At 43.4% G+C, this 18,767-nt stretch overlaps 1 protein-coding gene across 1 annotated transcript in view; it reads right to left on the bottom strand.

Moving 5' to 3' along the window:
• LOC149308789 (calpain-5-like) overlaps nucleotides 1-18,272 on the bottom strand; it is a 29,971-nt gene extending 11,699 nt beyond the window's left edge. Inside the window, exons 1-5 of the mRNA XM_089536466.1 lie at nucleotides 18,184-18,272; nucleotides 15,409-15,586; nucleotides 3,005-3,136; nucleotides 1,861-2,069; nucleotides 1,400-1,592 (exon numbers count right to left, since the gene is read on the bottom strand). Coding sequence (XP_089392592.1) covers nucleotides 1,400-1,592; nucleotides 1,861-2,069; nucleotides 3,005-3,136; nucleotides 15,409-15,576 — 702 coding nt within the window. The 5' untranslated portion in view covers nucleotides 15,577-15,586; nucleotides 18,184-18,272. The remainder of the gene's footprint in view (nucleotides 1-1,399; nucleotides 1,593-1,860; nucleotides 2,070-3,004; nucleotides 3,137-15,408; nucleotides 15,587-18,183) is intronic.
• Between the last annotated feature and the right edge of the window lie 495 nt (nucleotides 18,273-18,767).

The following is an 18,767-nucleotide window of genomic DNA, read 5'->3' as shown; positions in this document are numbered from 1 at the left end:
TCTCCACTTCATAGCCATGATGGCGGGTGTCAATCATTCAATCAATATTATGTGCTGTGACCAGCATTACTAGAGGAGTTTTCTTTTTTTACTTCCAAGTGAGAATGGGCGATAGCCGCACAAAATTCAGCAACACTAAAAGTCATTGAAGCTTTTACATCTGAAAGGTGGAAGGACACATAAAAAGAATCTGAACAGCCCAGCAATTTAACTAAAACACAACCAATAAAGCTTTTCCCTAATATAGTGAATAAAGCAAGGTAATAAAGAGGAATGTGGGTCACTGATTTGACTTTCTCTGAGTGCAAGGACATATATCATTGGAAAGGGGCATTTCACCCTCTAAAAATCTTCCTTCCAAAATGAGTGAGGGGAAGAGAACTGAAACATGCTAGGATTTTCAGTTTTTATGTGTGTTTGTAAAGGCTGATAGGAAGAGAATAAACTCATGTGAAATGTGGTGCTTGGGGAAACTTCTGCATTAACCATGGTCCTCCAAAAAGACAAATCGGTCCTAGAGCGAATCGGACCTGAACTCTCCCTAGAAGCCACAATAACTAAATTGAGATTGTCATACTTCAGACATATCATGATACTAGTTTAAAAAGAGAATAACACTTGGTAAGGTAGAAAGCAACAGGAAAAGAGGAAGATTCAGCCAATGAGTCTGCAAGACCTGAATAGGGCTGTTGAGCATAGGATGGAGTTCTTTCATTCATAGGGTTGCAATGAGTCAAGATTGACTTGATGGCAATTAACAACAAGCACAAAAGCCATTCAGTGCTTGGAAACTATGAGTATTCAAATATAGTTTTTTGTGGGGTTTTCGGGCTCTGTGGCCATGTTCTAGAAGAGTTTATTCCTGACATTTCACCAGCATCTGTGGCTGGCATCTTCAGAGAATGCTGGCATGGAAGTATATATACCCCACTCTTTTCCATGCCAGCATTCTCTGCACATGCCAGCCACAGATGCTGGTGAAACATCAGGAATAAACTCTTCTAGAACATGGCCCCATGGTCCAAAAAAACCACAAAGAAACTATGGATGCCGGCCATGAAAGCCTTTGACTTCATATTGAAATATAATTTGCTGGTTTATACACCGGAGAGGTATGATGGCCGGTGATTTCCATGGCTGTATGACAATGAATTTGCTACAGGTTTCAGCCCGGGTTGGAAGGAGCTGCCTAAAATGCTGAACCATGGCTCCAATATAGGTTTAGTACTCCAGATAGCACCTTTAAAGTTTGGATTAAACCCTGGAGAGGATTCATTGCCCCAGGGATACGAAAGCCACCAAGTACCGCTGCTTTGTGGATGTTCCTTCTCCTTTATTTGTGAACTGGACTTCACTCATTTCTCTGAAAGAGCTTCAGCCGCCCCACCGACATCCATACCTTGATGTAACAGCTGATCAGTCCTCCCCTTCTTTGCACTTTCAGCATGTCTTCAAAGAGCTTGGCCTGTTCAATGATATCATGGCTATATTTGCCTTCTGCCATGTCAATGGATTCTGTAACCGCTCCTGTGAAGTCCACAATTGCTTCTGCAGTGCTGCCTCCATCCAAGGCTTCGTAACATCCAGCTAACCTAGAGAGAAGAGAGGGCAAATGGAAGACAATGGGTGGCATCACTAGGGTTTGTGCCACATGTGGCCCTGGGTCTTCACTTTGCCCAGCCCTGATTTAAGGCATATGGTTAAACCAGCCCCAAAGTCACAGTAGGAAAGAAAGACCCTACAAATCTCCCTTTCTGTCAGTGCCATTAGGAGTTGTAATGGCTTAGAGCATTTAGCGCGGGAGTTGTTTTTATCTTATGTCAGTAACAGAAATGGTGCCAAATTCAAATAGTCACATACTTGGCATAGGCTTTCTCCAGGAGTGCACTCCAGAATTCATTGCGGTCATTAGAGTGGCAGAAGATCAGCTCATTGTTCAGGGTTGGGAGGCGGTCATCAATGACCACGTCCATCCATTCCCCAAGACACCAGAACCGGAAGTGAAATATCCCCGCGTGTTTCTCTGGACTTTTACGGTTCCAGTCCTGTTCCTTAACATTTGGAATCACCTAGTGTCAAAATAATAATAAATTAATTAATTAAAAATGGAAAATTATCCAAAGCAAAAAATTGATTAATGGCTGAACTGTTCCATATGTTCCATATGTTTATTTATTTGAAATACAAAACATAGGCTGACATCCTATATTGTGATTATAAATTCATAACTTAGAGATTTAGACCCCTAACTAATAGAGCCGGGTCTCCCCTTCTGCGGGCTTCCCATCCACAGATTGGAGCATCCGCAGATGACTTTGTTGTTCCCAAAGGTTGCACATGCACACGGCCACACCAACACGGTTGTGTTCATGTTGCGTGCCATTGGGAACAATGGGACTTCAGGTCCCATGGATTTTCCTATTCACGGGCGAGGGGAGGAGTATGGAATGGAAGCTCCATGGATACAAAGAGCTGAATGTATTCACTAATCCCATGTATTCCCAATTATGGCACTATTGTTACAATTGTAAAAGTCCTCCCCCAGTACACCTTAAGATCCAGCAACCATTCTGAGCAATGGAGATTTCTTCTGCTGGCAATTGAGGAGCAGCAGGATGATTCTTCTAGACCCCTCCATCCAGTGAAAAATCAGAAACAAGACCTCAGTTGCAATTCATAGTTAGTGGGCATTCAAATGGCTTAGTGGTGTCCAATGGCATGTTGTCTCTCTCTCTCTCTCTCTCTCTCTCACACACACACACACACACACACACACACACACACACACACAACGCTCAGTCCATTTTAGGCCCAGGGGAGGCTTTCTTTCCAAGATTTTGTTTCAATGGGGTGAGGGCTGGTGTGTGTGTGTGTGTGTGTGTGTGTGTGTGTGTGTTGGAGTGTGCAGCCCTCCAAGGTCTCCTGATGGTAATGTATCCCCTTAACCCCAAAAGTTTCCCAAGCCTGACTTAAGAATATGCTTCTGCTGTTTGGTGTTGAATACCTTTCGCCAGAGATTCTCCCGAAGGGCAAGGCAAGAGCAAGCCGCCACGAACCAACAGTTTCCCAGCCTGCCCTGATGCAAGTCGTGGGAACTGATTCCGTTCACAAACAGGTGAGGGTCTTCGCAGAGTTCCTTTGAGGATAAAACACACAAAGTTAGAATGACTGACACTGTTTTACGGATCTGGCTAGTAACTTACTCAACAAGCTTATTTATTTGATTCCTCCCACCCCTTTAGGATACTAAGACTGAGATCCTGCACTGGACACATAACAATAATGAAATGGCTATTGTTGTTGTTAACTGTCCTCGAGTTGGCTCTGACTTGAGCTGCCTTTTCTAATGAATCAAGCCTCCTCATGATGTGGCCAAAGTACAACAGCCTCAGTTTGATCATCTTGGCTTCAAGATTTCTAGCTTGACCTGTTTAAGGACCCATTTGTTTGTTTGGTTTGGTTGCCCATGGTATCCCCATCACTTTACTCCAGCACCACATCTCCAATGAATTTATTTTCTTCTTAGCCATTGTCCAGTTCTCGCATGGTGTTGGGGATGGCAAGGCAACGGCTTGGACGGTTCTGCCTTTGGTGCTCAGATGTATATCTTTACTCTTCTAGAGCTTTACAACCGACTACTGGCCATGCCTCTGTTCAACAGTGGGAAGGGGCTGGATATGCCATCTTCCAATGCCCTGCTACTAGCACTTCAGAATTCGGTCCCGCAGTATGGCTGCCAGGATTTTAAGGTTGGTTTGGGAGGCATTTGCAGCCATGGCAGCAGTGCCATAATCGTAACTATAAATACTGAACATTTATGAGCTTGCGAGACTAGTTTATGACATTGCTAACTGCCCAACGGGATGATGGCTACAATCTTCTTGGGGCCGACAATAGCCTAAATCCACCACAGGATTAGTACAAAATTGTGATATTTTTATTTCTACATCGCTGGCACTGTTCTCTTCCCAACTTCCTTTCCTCTGGAAATGTTTTATAACTTCGGCTAATGAACACAAGGCTCAAGCGTTCCAAACAAGTGTTATGGGCTTTGTTTGTTTTATTGGAACATAGATTTGGAAAGGAGTACAATAATAAATCAATGCTTACATCCTTTGACTCCTTCAAAGGGAGTGCGGATCTTACTTGGGTCCCTTTGGCAGGATGACCTGACTGAAACACGATACGAATCATGGACCCCAGAATGGAAAAGCAAGGGATTGGAGACCCCTGAAACTAATCCAGGGGAAGCTGAGCCCCAAAATGATCTGGCCAAATTAGACCACCAACTCTCTATGTAGTTCAGCCTTCTCATAAACTATTGACCCCATGTACTAAATGATCAAACGCTATGAAATATGCTTGCAGTCTACCCTAGGCACATTTACGTGAGCATAAGGACACATCTAAGCACACATGGTGTTTGTCAGAGTCTTGATGTTTAAGGATGTTTCGGTGGTGATGGATGGGGAAAGTAATATGTCCTCCCCTTGCAAGCACCAAATAGGCAAAATAAGTAACTCGCCAATGAATGTTGACCCCCTGCCCCATCTTAAAAACAGTTCAGGGATCCCTGGCGTGAATGAAGCAATCTCTTGTCTGGCTTTTCTCTGCACTATGAGCCAAAGAATCCCACAGGTCAGCACTGAAGATGAGGAACCAGAGCAACCCTAAGCAAACATGAGCATGGAATGAAGACAGCAGAAATGGTGCCAACAATCTCCCTCAAACCCTCTCTCCATTCCTGTTGCATAAGTTGTATATTTTTAAAAACCAGTCCAAGAATATAATTGGTGCTCAAAAAATGTGCAAGATTGTGTTGCTGACAAAAGGCCACAAAAATGACATCGTGAATATTTCTTCTTGGTGCTGCTGCCACATAAAGGAGAGCATTTGAAGCTCCATCCACCAAATCTCAGTGTCTGAAGACCATGGGATTTGGTAACCTTGTAGCATAACAGTTTATGGCTGGACTCCTAAGCATGCTTACTTGGGAGAAAACCCCTTTATTTCTTGAGCAAACCGGCATAGAATTGCATTGCAGATCTCCTCCGGTGTAAACCCTAATTGAATCGTTCTCCGTGAGTTACAATCAATTCACACGCAGAAAGGGATTTTTTTTGGTGCCATCATAACTCTCCCCTAAACCAGACTGTGGCCCACTTTGCGGGTGTTCATTACCAGCGAAAGAAATAGGATCTTTCAGAGGTAATAAATAAGATTGCTGCTTTTCCTCCGCCTCCTGAGGAGTATTGATGAACAATTCTATAAAACTTTATCACCCACGATGGAGCTCATAAAAAGCAAAGCAGTCTCTCATCTCCTTGCCAAGAGAGACCCTTTCTAGAGAGCATGCAGGGATGCTGGCACATCTTTGTTCTCGAATGGGCATAAAAGCTTCAGTACCATCTGCAGAGATAAAGCTGATCATTTTATGGTGGTTTGCATGGGTCTGAAGGAAAGGAGGAAAGGGAAGGGGTAAGATCATCCTACATCATCCTTGTATAGTATATATTGAAACTCACCAAGTCTCGAATCTTGTTGGTATCTTAGGTTGTTGGTGTTATTGTGTGCCTTCAGGTCATTCTGGATGTAGGGTGACCCTAAGGCAACCCTTTCATGGGGCTTTCTTGGCAATTTTTGTTCAGAGGGGATTCAGCCTTGCCTTTCTCTGAGGCTGCGAGAGAGGGTTTCCATGGCTGAGTATTAGTACTACACTCAAACCGAGTGTGTAAAACACCAACAGGAATCTAGATACTGATACAGAATTTTTCAGAGACTAATTTCTCCAGACCTAGATTTTTCTGTGCATCGCTTTCTGCTATAAGGACTCGGAGCTTGTTATATTTGTGAGCCCAGTACTGCGCAATGTCCATATGTCTGAAAAATTCAGAATTCAGATTCAAATATTGAAGAATATACTCTCCATCACTAGTTCATTGCAGAGTTATGCAACCCAGATATGCATGAAATAAAGCATCTTTTGGAGAAAACAGTGCAACACAGACGAGGCTGAAGACTTGACAAATAACAAATAAAAAAATAAATTATAATTATTATTGACTGTAGGTGTTTGGCTTCAATCCCTGCGTCCGGAAGAAGACTTTCCCCATGATAGGGTTCAATAAGTTGAACTGCGGGGAGTGAGAGGAAAAAGGAGTGTGGACATTCATATTTTAAAGGCCAGCTTGGAGTTGTCCAAGAGATATGAATGAGGATCATATATAATAGCTTCCAGCTGTCCTGGCGTCTTTACAATTCGTTCTTCGCCCAGGCCATTTGTCAAGGCAACAACAGTAGTCCATAAAAATAGCTGCAAAATGTTTACCGTCGTGAGCCAAACACTTTTCTGGAAAGCTTGGTTTTTCAAACTTTTGCAAGCGTCCGACGTTCGTCTGCATTGCAGACACTGATAACCGGCTACTCCAGCCAAGAAGACCCTTTTAGAGTAGAGTCCTGTCTTCAAATGTCCGATAGCAAGAAAAACATATATATCATACCCTTGCCTTTTAAAATATTGGCTGCATTCTCTGGAAATACAAGCTTGTAAATATCCTGAGTGCCAGTGATGCTCCTCAACTGTGATGCTTCTACTCCGCGTTCGTCTATACAACAACATACACTACCGCAATGGGAAAAAGAGCGACACCATCCGAGGGTTTCTGGTTTTGCATCATCCTCATATTTGTTTTGGTTCCTTTGGGTCAATGAGCCCTAATTGCCTCCATATGGAAGGCTGCCTTCTATGAGGACCTCTAGAGTTTCTGAGTTCATGTTGTGTCTAGGAACTCCATTAGCAATAAGGTTGGAAGCCTAAATAGAAAAGAATATACTGTTGTTGTCAATGTGTGTCTCCAAATGGTTTCCAACGTACGTATGGTGACCACAACACCTTAGGGTTTTCTTGGCAAGGTTTGTTCAAAGAGAGTTTGCCATGGCCTCAAAAGAATGCAACCATTGGCCATGGTCACCCAGTGGGTTTCCATGACCAAACAGAGATTTGAACCCAGGTCTCCTGGAGGCCCACTCCAATATTCAAAGCACTTGTTGACCCTCAGGATTTCCCTAGAAGGGAATTTATATTGCCTTCCTCTTAGGCTTGGAATGTGTGACTTTCTCAGGGTTGTCCAATAGGTTTTCATGGTCTGAACCCTGGTCTCCTAAAGTCCTAGTCCAACACTCAAATCAGTATGTCACACTGCCTCTATTACTATTAAATCATTACCATTAAATGGGTGGCACCTAGTGACTTCCATGTCAATGGAGTCACAACAATCACAACAACAACAACAACAACAACAACAAGGCTTGAGATAGGGCAAGGGTTTTGTGGATTTTGGATGTTATTGTACTTGGCTATATGGCCAGCATGACTACCCTTGGATATGTTTTCTATATTGTTTAATGTGTTTTCAGCCTGTTTTGATGCTGTTGCAGGCAACACTGAGATCTTTTTGATACAGGATTGGATATAGAAACAACAGCAATAAATGCAAAGTCAAAGGCTTCTCTGAAGATGCCAGCCACAGCTGCTGGCGAAAGGTCAGGAATAAACTCTTCTAGAACATGGCCTCATAGCCTGAAAAACCCACAAAAAACAACAATAAATAATTTAATAAATTAATAAATAAGAGTGTAATCTATCACAAAACAACTGTCACAAAAACCTCTGTCACGGCAAAATGGAAGAGGTCAGCCCAAGAAGACTGCTTTGGGTTGGAGACTTCTCCATCCAAAGAGAGCAGACAGCACAGTTTAAAGCTTTCAGGGTTGTTTATTTCTAAGCTGCACAAATGACTAGAATGAATTTAACGGATCCCAGAGCTCCAGTCTTGCTAGAGTCATAAACAGTCTAATAAATACCATTGTACAGCCACACATTCTTTCATTTGAGCATTCAGAGCCTCCCCTCTTTCTGCAATGCCTGCCTCTGAGAGCATTTGAGAAAGCTTTGCACACTGTGAAAGAAGGAAATCCTATGAGTTTGCCTTCGATCCATTCCCCTATGGACCATGGAATGAGAAGGACAAGTAGGAGGTCAGGGAAACTTTAAATCATTTTGCAACATTGGACCACGGAGACGCATGTGTAGTTGAGTCTTTCCAGGTATGATCAGAAGTATATCTAATGTATCCCAAAATGACAGGGACAGTCCTGATGAATCGTCTGCATTCCCACTTTTTCAGCTGCTCTTAAAATGTCCTCGATCCTCTCTCTTCCTCCCACTTTCCTCATTTCGCCTCATCCTACTTCAGTTGCTTCAAACTGCATCCAAAGTGCAAGAGCCTTTAGGGCTGGAGGGCTGCTATAGTTGTTACTGTGTGCCTTTAAGTTTTGACTGATGGCAACCCTAAGGTGACCCTATCATGGGATTTCCTTGGCATGTTTTGTTCACAGGGGTTTTTACTGCCATTGCCATCCTCTGAGGCTGAGAGAGTGTGACTTGCCCAGGATCACCCAGTGGGTTTAACATACCCAATCTGGGATTCAAACCCTGGTTTCTAGAATCATAATCCAAGGCTCAAACCATGACACCACTAGCCACCAGGGCTTCTAAACCCTCTGCTTCCACTTCCTCTAGTTTGGTGCCAATCTACAATGGCACCAAGTGCCAAGCACAATGCGTTCTGGCCTCCGCTCATGGAGGACATCAAATCACCCTTTCTCCATAGCATCCTCAGCCATGCCAGTCAGGGAGCACATATCTAGCAATGCATGAGCTCAGTCATCGAAACCATTTCTACTATACAGTGTAAGAGACCACTTCTATTACATGCTGTGTCTTCATAGTCAAGGGTTTTTTTTCCAGTGAAAATGGATGGCAGAAATAATTTATAATGTGCCCTTCCCTTCCAAGTACCAAAATTAATAATACACAATTCTGGGGCCATTGCTTGCTCCCTAGACAACTCACATGGAGCTGTTTGGTTTTGCATTAGTGTCAATAGTCAGTCTTTGCCCCAGGATGGAGGAGATCATTTAACTGCAACCAGATCCTCAGTGCATTAGCAGCACATGCCTAGCCCTGAGCCACGAAGCCAATTCAGCCTCTTCTGAATGGAACAGATGGCAAATCTTGGAACAGGTACCCGGGATTCAACGGCGGCGCTGGAAGCTGTCAACCAATCTGCGCCGAGGTTTCCCCAACCTTTAAGCATACTCCCATTGGTGCCCAGGCGCATGTTAATTGCTGTGCGGCGGTGCTGGTGGGGATTTTTGACTGAGAAAATGGCTTGAGATGGAAAACTTAAATGGGTGTGTAAGTGTGTGTAAGGGGATTTATGGCCCTACGGCTGCATGTGGCTTCCCAAGGCTATTTTGTTGCGGTTCTGACTCTTCTTTTCTAGTCTAGTTTGCTCTTTGGTACATTTATTTGAACTCTCATGTCAGACGCTCGGCCATATCTTATCAGTTTTCAGCAAGATCTTTACTCAACGCTGGTCCACGTCTAAATATGAGAGAAATGAAAACAAAATGGAAAGATTGCTGATAACCTTCCTTCAGCCTCATGAGCCAGAGGCACCTCAAGGTTTCCTGAAACTGTTGACAGAAAAGAGCTGCAATCCAACATCCTTTGAGTGCTGTGCAAATAGCCACATGTGGAAAGATATGCTACACCAGCACGACACAACCCCCAATGAACAATGCACAAAATAAATGTCCAGTGTGCAGCAGTAACACACAATGTTGCTCTATGCACAACTCTGCTTCTTCCACTGTTATACGCAATGTATATCCATTGCACTATGGTGCATGTGCAGTGCATTTCACACATGCATATGCCACTAACAGGATGCCAGCCAAGATCACCCTTTCTCCTCCTCATTAACATTTTCAACAAAGTTGAGCATAGGCAAGTTGTTGCTGTGTGTCTTCAAGTCATTTCCAACTCATGGCAACCCAAAGGTGACCCTATTTTGGGGTTTGCTTGACAAGATTTGTTTGTGGCTTGTTTGGTCATTGCCTCCTTCTGAGGCTGAGAGAGTGGGACTTGCCGAAGGTCACCGAGTGGGTTTCCACATCTGAGCAGGGACTCGAATTCCAGTCTCCAGAGCCATAATCCAATACTCAAATTATTATACCATGCTGGCTCTCTCTATATTACTTACTCACAGAGTAGAATCATATTTATGTATTTATTATATTTATACCTTCCTTGTTATGCTTGCTTTAAGTTTGGAAGCTGCCTTGAGTGCCTAACTAGGAAGAAGTTGGAATACAAACACAAGGAGGAGGAGGAATAAATAACACCAACAACAGAATTCACCCTTTCATAATTATATGTACATTGTTCAGAAGCCATCCGAAACAACACACATCCTTTCAAGGTGCAAATATTCCTGTGATAAAATGGACCATTTCTAATATCTTTCCAGGGAACATTTAAAAATAGGTCAGAACGTGGAACATCAATTAAAGCTCCCTCTGGAGCCTGAGCAAAGTGGTGATGGAAAAGATGTGCAGGTCTTTCTCTCTCTTTCTTCCAGCGTCTTTGGAGAAAAGACTGGAGGAAGACCCACCCATCTCCAGAGAGAAGGCCTGGATAGCCCAGATGTCTGCTGAGTAGTTCTTCATTCAAGAATTATGATCTGAAGTCCTCTGGGAAGACCAGAGACGTGGCTCACCGTTGAAGCCACCTGCTCTCCCAGCCTGAGCTCTGTTCATAAAAATTCAAATCGCAGCGGCCTTCCTCAAGAAAAAGAGCACTTCGTGAAATACAGAAACAAGGGTACAGTTGCAGACCAGTGGCAAAATGAGAGTATTGTCCCACTAACATAAATAATGCCCCCTCCATGAAATTGTCCTTTGGTTTCCAGATTTCTGGCACTGCAGTGACTTAAAGCATCAGTTGAGCATCCCAAGAAAAGGGGCCACAAAGTGACCTGGCGAATAGGGACACGGCAAGTGGAAGACTTTTATGTTTGGATGCATTTGTCTCCAGATTTCTCTGCAAAGGCTTGGAGAAACCAAGGAGGTTCCAAAACAAGCTATCACTAGATAAGAGGTGTTGCTCAACATCCTAACATTGATGGTGGCCTGAAGGAGGAAGCCAAAAATATTTGATTTAAAAAAATAAATAGTAATTATTCATGAGTGTAGATAAGAGCAGTTTAGCGGAAAGCGTTCTCTGGAGACATACATTTTGGCAGAGGCTGGCTAACCGCCTTCAGAAAGGATTCAGTAAGCTGCCAGTGAGGATTAACTCTGCAAAGGAAGACTTGTGCATTTGTTAGTCTGTTTGGGTGGGACTTTCTCCCCATGTCATGGAACTGGCTACTCGCACCCCATCTAGCCACTGGGTCGGATCCAAGCGGAACAGACTCAGACAAAGAACACAAAGTCCAGGGCAATATTTCCCAGCTTGTCATAAAACTGGACTGGTTCATGCCATTGCATCTTCCAACCCTCGAAATAATGAGTTCCGGCAATTAGAGCAAAGCCAGTGTGCACACAGAGGATAATGTACAGACAGAATAGCACAAAGGTGTGCTTTGCTAGAGCTGTGCAGCTGTTTCAGACCAAGCCTGAATTCAAAATGGAACAAAACTCATGCCAATGTGGATTGGATATGAAGCGGGTTGGATCAGCCCAGTTTGGATCCAGAGTTGATCTGGCAGTTTGGAACAATTCTAGATTTGGATCCAGCGACAGAAAAACAGAAAGCAGCATGTCTCCAACACCATCTCATATTTTTATATATATATATATATATATATATATATATATATATATATATATATAAACAATTGCTAGGGAAGTAATGGAAAGAGTGCGCAGGAGGATAGGGAATGGACTCTTTTTCACTGAATCTACAACCCAAACAGGGCAAAAAAGTCATGCACAAGTTCCAGTCACATCACTTGGAGGAGGAACAATATGAGTTCATTGAAGCATACATGTGTGTATTCAGTTCCATCATGTTCTTTTGCTGGATTTAGCTAATAGCAACATAAAAGCACAGAACTGCAAAGTCTGAAGGTATCCAGGCTATTTTCCTAACCCAATGCCCTACTGATGCAGGAAATCCAAAGCCAGATTTGATCCAGATCTAAAGCTAACTTTGGGAATCTCTGCCTTATATCTACTGTTAACATCACAACCTGCATCTCCATTGCAGAATTAATGCCATTTGACACCACTTTAACTGTGATGGCTCCATCCTATAGAACCCCAATGTTTGTCATTTGTTGCGGCACCAGAGTTCTCTGACAGAGAAACTACAAACCCCAGAATTCCATAGCACTGAGCTGTGGAGGTCCAAGCAGTGTCAAACCACACCAATTCTTCAGTGTAGGTACAGCCACAGAAAATAAGGGTTTGTCTTTTTACTTCATTTTGCTAAATCATCATGTTTGCATCCGGGCAAACATACCCTCAAGTCAGTTTGTCATAGTGGTCTGAGTGTTAGGCTACAATTCTTGGAGACCAGGATTTGATCCCCATGAAACCTACTGCATGACTTTGGGCATGAAACCTACTGCATGATTTTGGGTACGTCACATGCTCTCAGCCTCAGAGGAAGGCAATGGCAAACCTCCTCTGGACAAATCTTGCTAAGAAAACCAACCAATAGGGTCGCCTTAGGGTCACCGTAAGTCGGAAACAACTTGAAGGCACACAACGACAACCACAACAAAACGTACACCCAGATTGATGACCATTTGACTGCATTACAGCTGCATGCCGGTGGCAGGCTGTCGCCATTTGGAGAAGCAGTCTCTATGGCAACGCATGGGAGCAGCCTGCTTTTGTATGCCCTGCGCATCTCCAGCCGATAAAGCAACATATTTTTGTTTTATTGGAGCCATCACAGCTGAAGATGCATTTAACACCTTCCTTCCTCTCTCCCTCTCTCTCCCTCTCTGCATCAATGGAGTCTTCTTTGCTCTCCTTGCAAAGCAAGCCACATCCACAGCCATTGATGATGATGGATGCATCCTGGGAAGGCTCATTGTTGCTCTGCACATGAGGGCGGTAAAACTGCTCCCACATTTAATTGTGCCACACTCACAAAAGACCTTGTTTGCACTCTTTGGTAGAAAAGGAACTCGGCTTCCCACATCCATCATTCTCTCCTGTGAGAGGTTAATAAACCCAGCTTTGACTAATTAAAGCCCAAGCGTAATTTACAATCTTTCCTCTCCATGATGGCATTTGAAAGTCAGAGAGAATTTCTCCGGAAATCCCCCAAGTATTAAGGAGCAAAACTGGGCAATTTTATATATGAGCAAGTCACCTAGATATAATTAAGAGTGAACAATCTTTGCAAATCAGTAAATAGATGATGATGATGATGATGATGATGATGATGATGATGATGATTGAAATCCATCTGCTTAATCCAAGGTCTTGGACAAAATAATGACCAGGAATGAGCAACAGCCTGGTATTGGGATGCCTCTATATTGTAGAAATAATGCAATTCATATGTAATATGAAAGGATTCCAACTCTCTCGTTGTGTTGTTGTGAGGTTCAAGTGCGGGGAAGGACAGCCATCCCTTGAGTTTATATATGTAGTATATTCATTTAACAAACAAATATTGACTGAAAATGTATTTCTATGTGAAACACAGAAGAGCACAAATGCTGGGAGGAAAAAAGAGGTGAAAAGGTGACAGAGGAGGGAGAAGGAGAATGAGTACATCCCTGTTTCTAATTCCATTTCCAAGACGGTGTTAGCCTTTGCTTATAATGTAATAAAGTTAATTAGATTGGTTTGCCCGTCAGCCATAACAAAACAGAATGAGGATGAGAGCAAAGCCTAGATCAAATCCTAGCCAAATAAACATCTAGGCAAAACGCAGATGATTCAGATCAAGTGGGATGTTTCTGGGTATTGCCTGTACCACTTTGTCCTCTGTTTACGTCAGAAAGGCAAAAGAGGTTGGCACACTTTCCGGCCGAGCCATTGCTGGGTCATGCAATTTAGCCGTCTGTCTGGGAACATAGGAGGCCCCTTTATCCGGAGTCACATCCTTGGACTACAGAAGTTAGTTTTGTCATCTCTGACGGGGAGCTTCTCAGCCTTCAGGCTCAGATCAAGCGTAGAGAATGGCAGCAACATCTTTTCAAATTTCAGGCAGAAGTCTTTCTTGGCTTTGGCTGGGGATCTCTTGCAATTTCTGGTGGTCCCCCATCCAGGTGCAAACCGTGGCAGGAGGCAATTTTCCAGCCGATTCATCACAATTGGAATAGTATTTTAGCACTGGTGCTTGGGGCGGAAATGTAACAGCCTTCTGGACAAAGCAGGCAGCAATATGTGGATACAGTCAGGCAATTCTGGACAAAGCACCTTAGGAAAATTGATCCATCCATGCAGTTCCTTTTGCTTCCGCATATACAGTTGCTCCAAAGGTGGTTGGGACTCACTTGGTAGTATTAGTAGATGATTTTGTGCTGCTCATTCAGTCATTCAACATGGTTTAAAATGGCCCTTCATTCTTACACATACCAATTACTGTAACTGTCATCAAGTCAACTTCAACCACCATATGAATGATGGACCTCTAGATCTTTCAGCTATGGAAACAGGGACCTCCTGAGGTCTTGCAAACTCAGGACAGCCATGGATTTCTTGACTGAATCTATCCACCTGTTATACAATCTACCTCCTTTCCTCCTGCCTTCCCCCTTGTCTTTTCGAATAAGTCCTGTCTTCTCATGATATGGCCAAAGTACGACATTCTCAGTTTAGTCATCATGGCTTCTAGGGAGAGTTCAGGCTTGGCCGGCTCTGTTGTTGTTTGTTGTTGGGTGCCTTCAAGCCATTTCCAACTTCTGGTGACCCTAAAGTGGCTCTATCATGGGATTTTCATGGCAAGTTTCTTCAGAGGGAGTTTGCCATGGTCAACCTCTGAGGTTGAGAGATTGTGACTTGTCTAAGGTCACAGAGTGGGTTTACATGGCTGTAGCTTGACACCATTTTAATCTCCATGTCTCAGTGGTACGGAATGCTAGGTTTGTAGATATTCACCTTCTGTGTCAGAGAGCTCTAGTGCCAAAACAAGCTGCAAATGCTAGGCTTCCATAGCATTGAGCCATGGAGGTTAATGCAGTGTCAAACTGCATTATTTCTGCAGTGCAGATGCAGCCTAAGGTGATCAAAGGTCTGGAAACGAAGCCTTGTGAGGAATGACTTGGGGAGATATGTATGTTTAACTTGGAGAAGTTTTGAGAGGCAACATGATAGCCATCTTTAAATAACATCTTTAAACAGAGGTTAGATGGACATCTTTCAGGAGTGCTATAGTTGTGCACTTTTGCATGGTAGGTGGCCCTTGTGGCCCCTAAGATTATGGGATTCTACAAAGTTCAGGCATGTTACTTCATAGCCATGAAAAACACGAGAATGCTCCTAAGCATTAGAGGTAAGCAGACCCAAGCAGAAGGCGCATTTCACGCATACCTTTGGGCGTTTCCATTCGATCCTCCCTGGTGGCGCAGTGCTGTAGAAGAGCGATTCGTCAGAAGCTGGGAATTCAGGGTCTTCAAAGAGTTTTCTTTGTTGGAGGCACTGCTGCTTCAGTTGCTGATACTCCTGATTTTTGAAGGCTTTTATCGAAGCCGAACACATGGCACTCTGTCTAAAGAAAAGGAAGACCAAGTGTTTTGCAGAAGCTGTTTATCACCAAATAATAATAATAATTTGTTTTATTTATATACCACTATTCCAAAGATCATAGCGGTGAACAGCAAGTAAGCTAATTTGCCCCCAACAGTCTGGGTACTCATTTTAGCTCCCTCCTCAGAAGGATGCAAGCCTGAGTCGAGCTTGGGCCCTTTTGCTGGTCTTGAACTCGCAACCTTGTGGTTTTGAGTGAATGGCTGCAGTACAGGCATTTAACCACTGCGCCACCAGGGCTCCTGTTGCGTCGAATCAGTTTGATTCGACGCAACAAAGAAAAAGGATGCAGGGCCAGAGCAATAATCTTACAGTGGATCTCAAGTGATGAAGTGCAAATGAAATGTGTAGTAATAAAGAGTCAAAATACATAAGTATTCTCCCTCTTTCTCCATCCTCAGCTTCCCTGTGATGGAATTCAACATGCCTTATGGGACAGGAACAGGGACATCTGTGAGCTGGGTTTAGCTATCTGGTTTCACTCCTATTAATGTGCTTTGCTGTTTCCAAAGCCTAAATTTATCTCCAGACCTGACAGAATAGAGATTTCCTGAGGATCTCACAGCACTCTTCTTATAAAGGTGCCTTGATAAAGGCATGGAGGCTCAAGTGTTTTCTATCTTCCAAAAGAGAAGCAAATTTCACTCTTATCTTTTGCTGGGTTTGTCCCCAGTTGGGCCTTGGGTTAATTTTATAGTCACATTTCCAGCCGGTGGCTTCCAGGAGCAGTTTCCATCATGGCCAATTTTAGACAAAAGGGATGGAAACTAGCAAAGAACTAAGGCTGCTTCCGCACTGCCGAAATAATCCAGTTTGACATTGCTTTAAGTCCCACGTCTCCATGCAACAGAATTGTGGCAATTATAGTTTTTTGAGACATTTAGAGAGAAAGCGCTAGGGCCAGAAGAAACTACAAATCCCAGGATTCCATAGCATGGAGCCATGGCCGTTAAAGTGGTGTCAAACTGGATTATTTTGGCAGTGCAGATGCAGCCTCTTTGCGATGCCATCATTCAGGCAGCAACACAGATTATTGCTTCTTTTGCCCAGCTCTGTATTTTTGGTGACCTATCGACTGACTATTCGATCATTGGTCCCTATCTTCAGAAATGCATCCCGGTGTATTCAACAGAATGTGAGCATAGGAAGGCATCTCCTGCCAGAGAAAGTTTCATGCTCAAAAGCTTCCGCTGCTATCCAATCCAGACTTCTGGCACAAAGCATCTGCATGCTTACAATCTGCTCATGTTTAACATCATTGCAGTAATGTTTCCAGTTGTGCAATAAGCAATTCCGTCAAACCGTACGTAATTGTTGATGGGACAAATGCTCTTTTTGCTTGAAGCTTTGCCTGGAAAACTTTTCACACAGTTTTGAACAAGCTTGGAGTTTTTTTTCCATCCCCAGAAAGTGACTCCAGGAGGTAACCAATTCTGAATGGTTTCAAATGGATAGCATATTTTTTGCCAGGATGAACTATGATCTCCATGGATGCCTGTAGTTATACCATTAACAGCAACTTGGTGGTTCAGGATGACATGCTTTCTTAAACCTGAAATCCCCGCTCACATATTTTGGGGTGTTGCTATGGAGGGGGACTGTCCCCAAAATGAGAAGTCTGTGCCCCACACAACATTTCCCTTCATTTCTCAAATTTCTAGCCCTGTAGAGAGTGATAGACTGAAAATCATTCACACCTGGAAATACTTCTACAGTCCGCCCTCCATATCCATGGATCCTTTATCCATGGACTCATAATAGTCATAAAAATTATCATTGATGGGCAGAAGCATTAAGGAAAAGAGCAATGGTCCTTTAGATAGCCAGAACATAAGATATTTCAAGTTTTAAAGCATTGGTTCTCAACCTTTGGTCCTCCCAATGTTTGGGAACCTGTCATAACTGGCAATCCTGACGGAGGCTTCTGGGGGTTGAAGTACAAAACGCCTAATGCATCAAGGTTAAAACCTAGAGCTCAGGAAAGATCATTTTGGGATTGAAATACTGGCTGGGGGATCCTGGAAGCCAATTTCCCAAGCTCTGTTAAAACCACCACATTGGCCCCGAATACACTCGGCAAACATGCGAAAAGAGTGCTGTGAAACCCAGATCATGACGGATGGTTATTTTATAAGGTCCCAAATGAAAGATACCCCTCTCTTTGCAATATCTAAGAGGCGAAATTCCCAGGGCAGCAATCGGCCTTTTCACCGGAGTGGGTTACTGTTTCTATTTCTGCCTGCAGGAAAATCAGATCGATTTTTGTGTCAACTTTTCCCTGGAGGAAAAGAAGGAAAGAAAACAACAACAATGTACAGATACATACTCTTTTTTTGGCCATCGGGCTATTGAACTCCAGAAAGCAAACGCGGAGGGTTTTGCATCAGGCCTTTCATCTCACATTTAGCCACTTGTATTTCTCTTAAAACAGTTGGTCTCCTCGGCTGGTCTCCCCAAAACAACTCCATTTAGAAGCAACTGAGTTTTGAATGCAAGGGGTGTCATTGCAAAATGAGTCGCATGAATGCAAATCGTTGGATAGGGACACCAGCGACTTACCTGGATTACGACGGGTTCCTGAGCTGGAAGACAAACACACACATACACACAGGAAAGTCCCAAATCACAATCGCAAACACACAATCCTGACTTCTTAACCTGAAAACTCTTTGGACCGTACCAAGAACGAATCATCCACAGGGGAGGTTCATAGCCGCTCGAGTCCGTCTCTCCCTTTTTGTTGCACTTGGATTTTGGCTTGGAATATTTCAATGCAATCCATGTGGGAACGCAAGGAAACACAGCTGGAAAAAAGAGCTTACTAAGATGGTTCAGTCTGGGCCACATCTGTTATGAGAATCAACAGTTACATCTGGTCCTTTTTTTGTTTTCTAAATAACTTTTGGAGAGGTTAACCGTGGGGTAGTAGAAAGGAAAGCTCTTGAACCTTCCTGGCATTCCTTTTGCGATAAACTCGGCCGGCATTGGTATGCCACTAATTTAAAAGGCAAGCAAGCAGGCAGGCAAGAAAGAGGTTTGCCTTGCTTACAAAATACTCTCCGACTTTTCACGGCAGTGCAAATGTAGTACGTTGTTTCCCCATCTATTTTTACACACCGTAGCAAAAGCGACTGGCAGATTCT

This window comes from Sceloporus occidentalis, unplaced genomic scaffold, assembly GCF_023333645.1.
Source record: "Sceloporus occidentalis isolate IW3139 unplaced genomic scaffold, rSceOcc1.0.p SCAF_8, whole genome shotgun sequence".
Classification (NCBI taxonomy): Eukaryota; Metazoa; Chordata; class Lepidosauria; order Squamata; family Phrynosomatidae; genus Sceloporus; species Sceloporus occidentalis.
The sequence above is the reverse complement of the archived record's forward strand: the minus strand, read 5'-3'. Positions and strand labels throughout refer to the sequence as shown.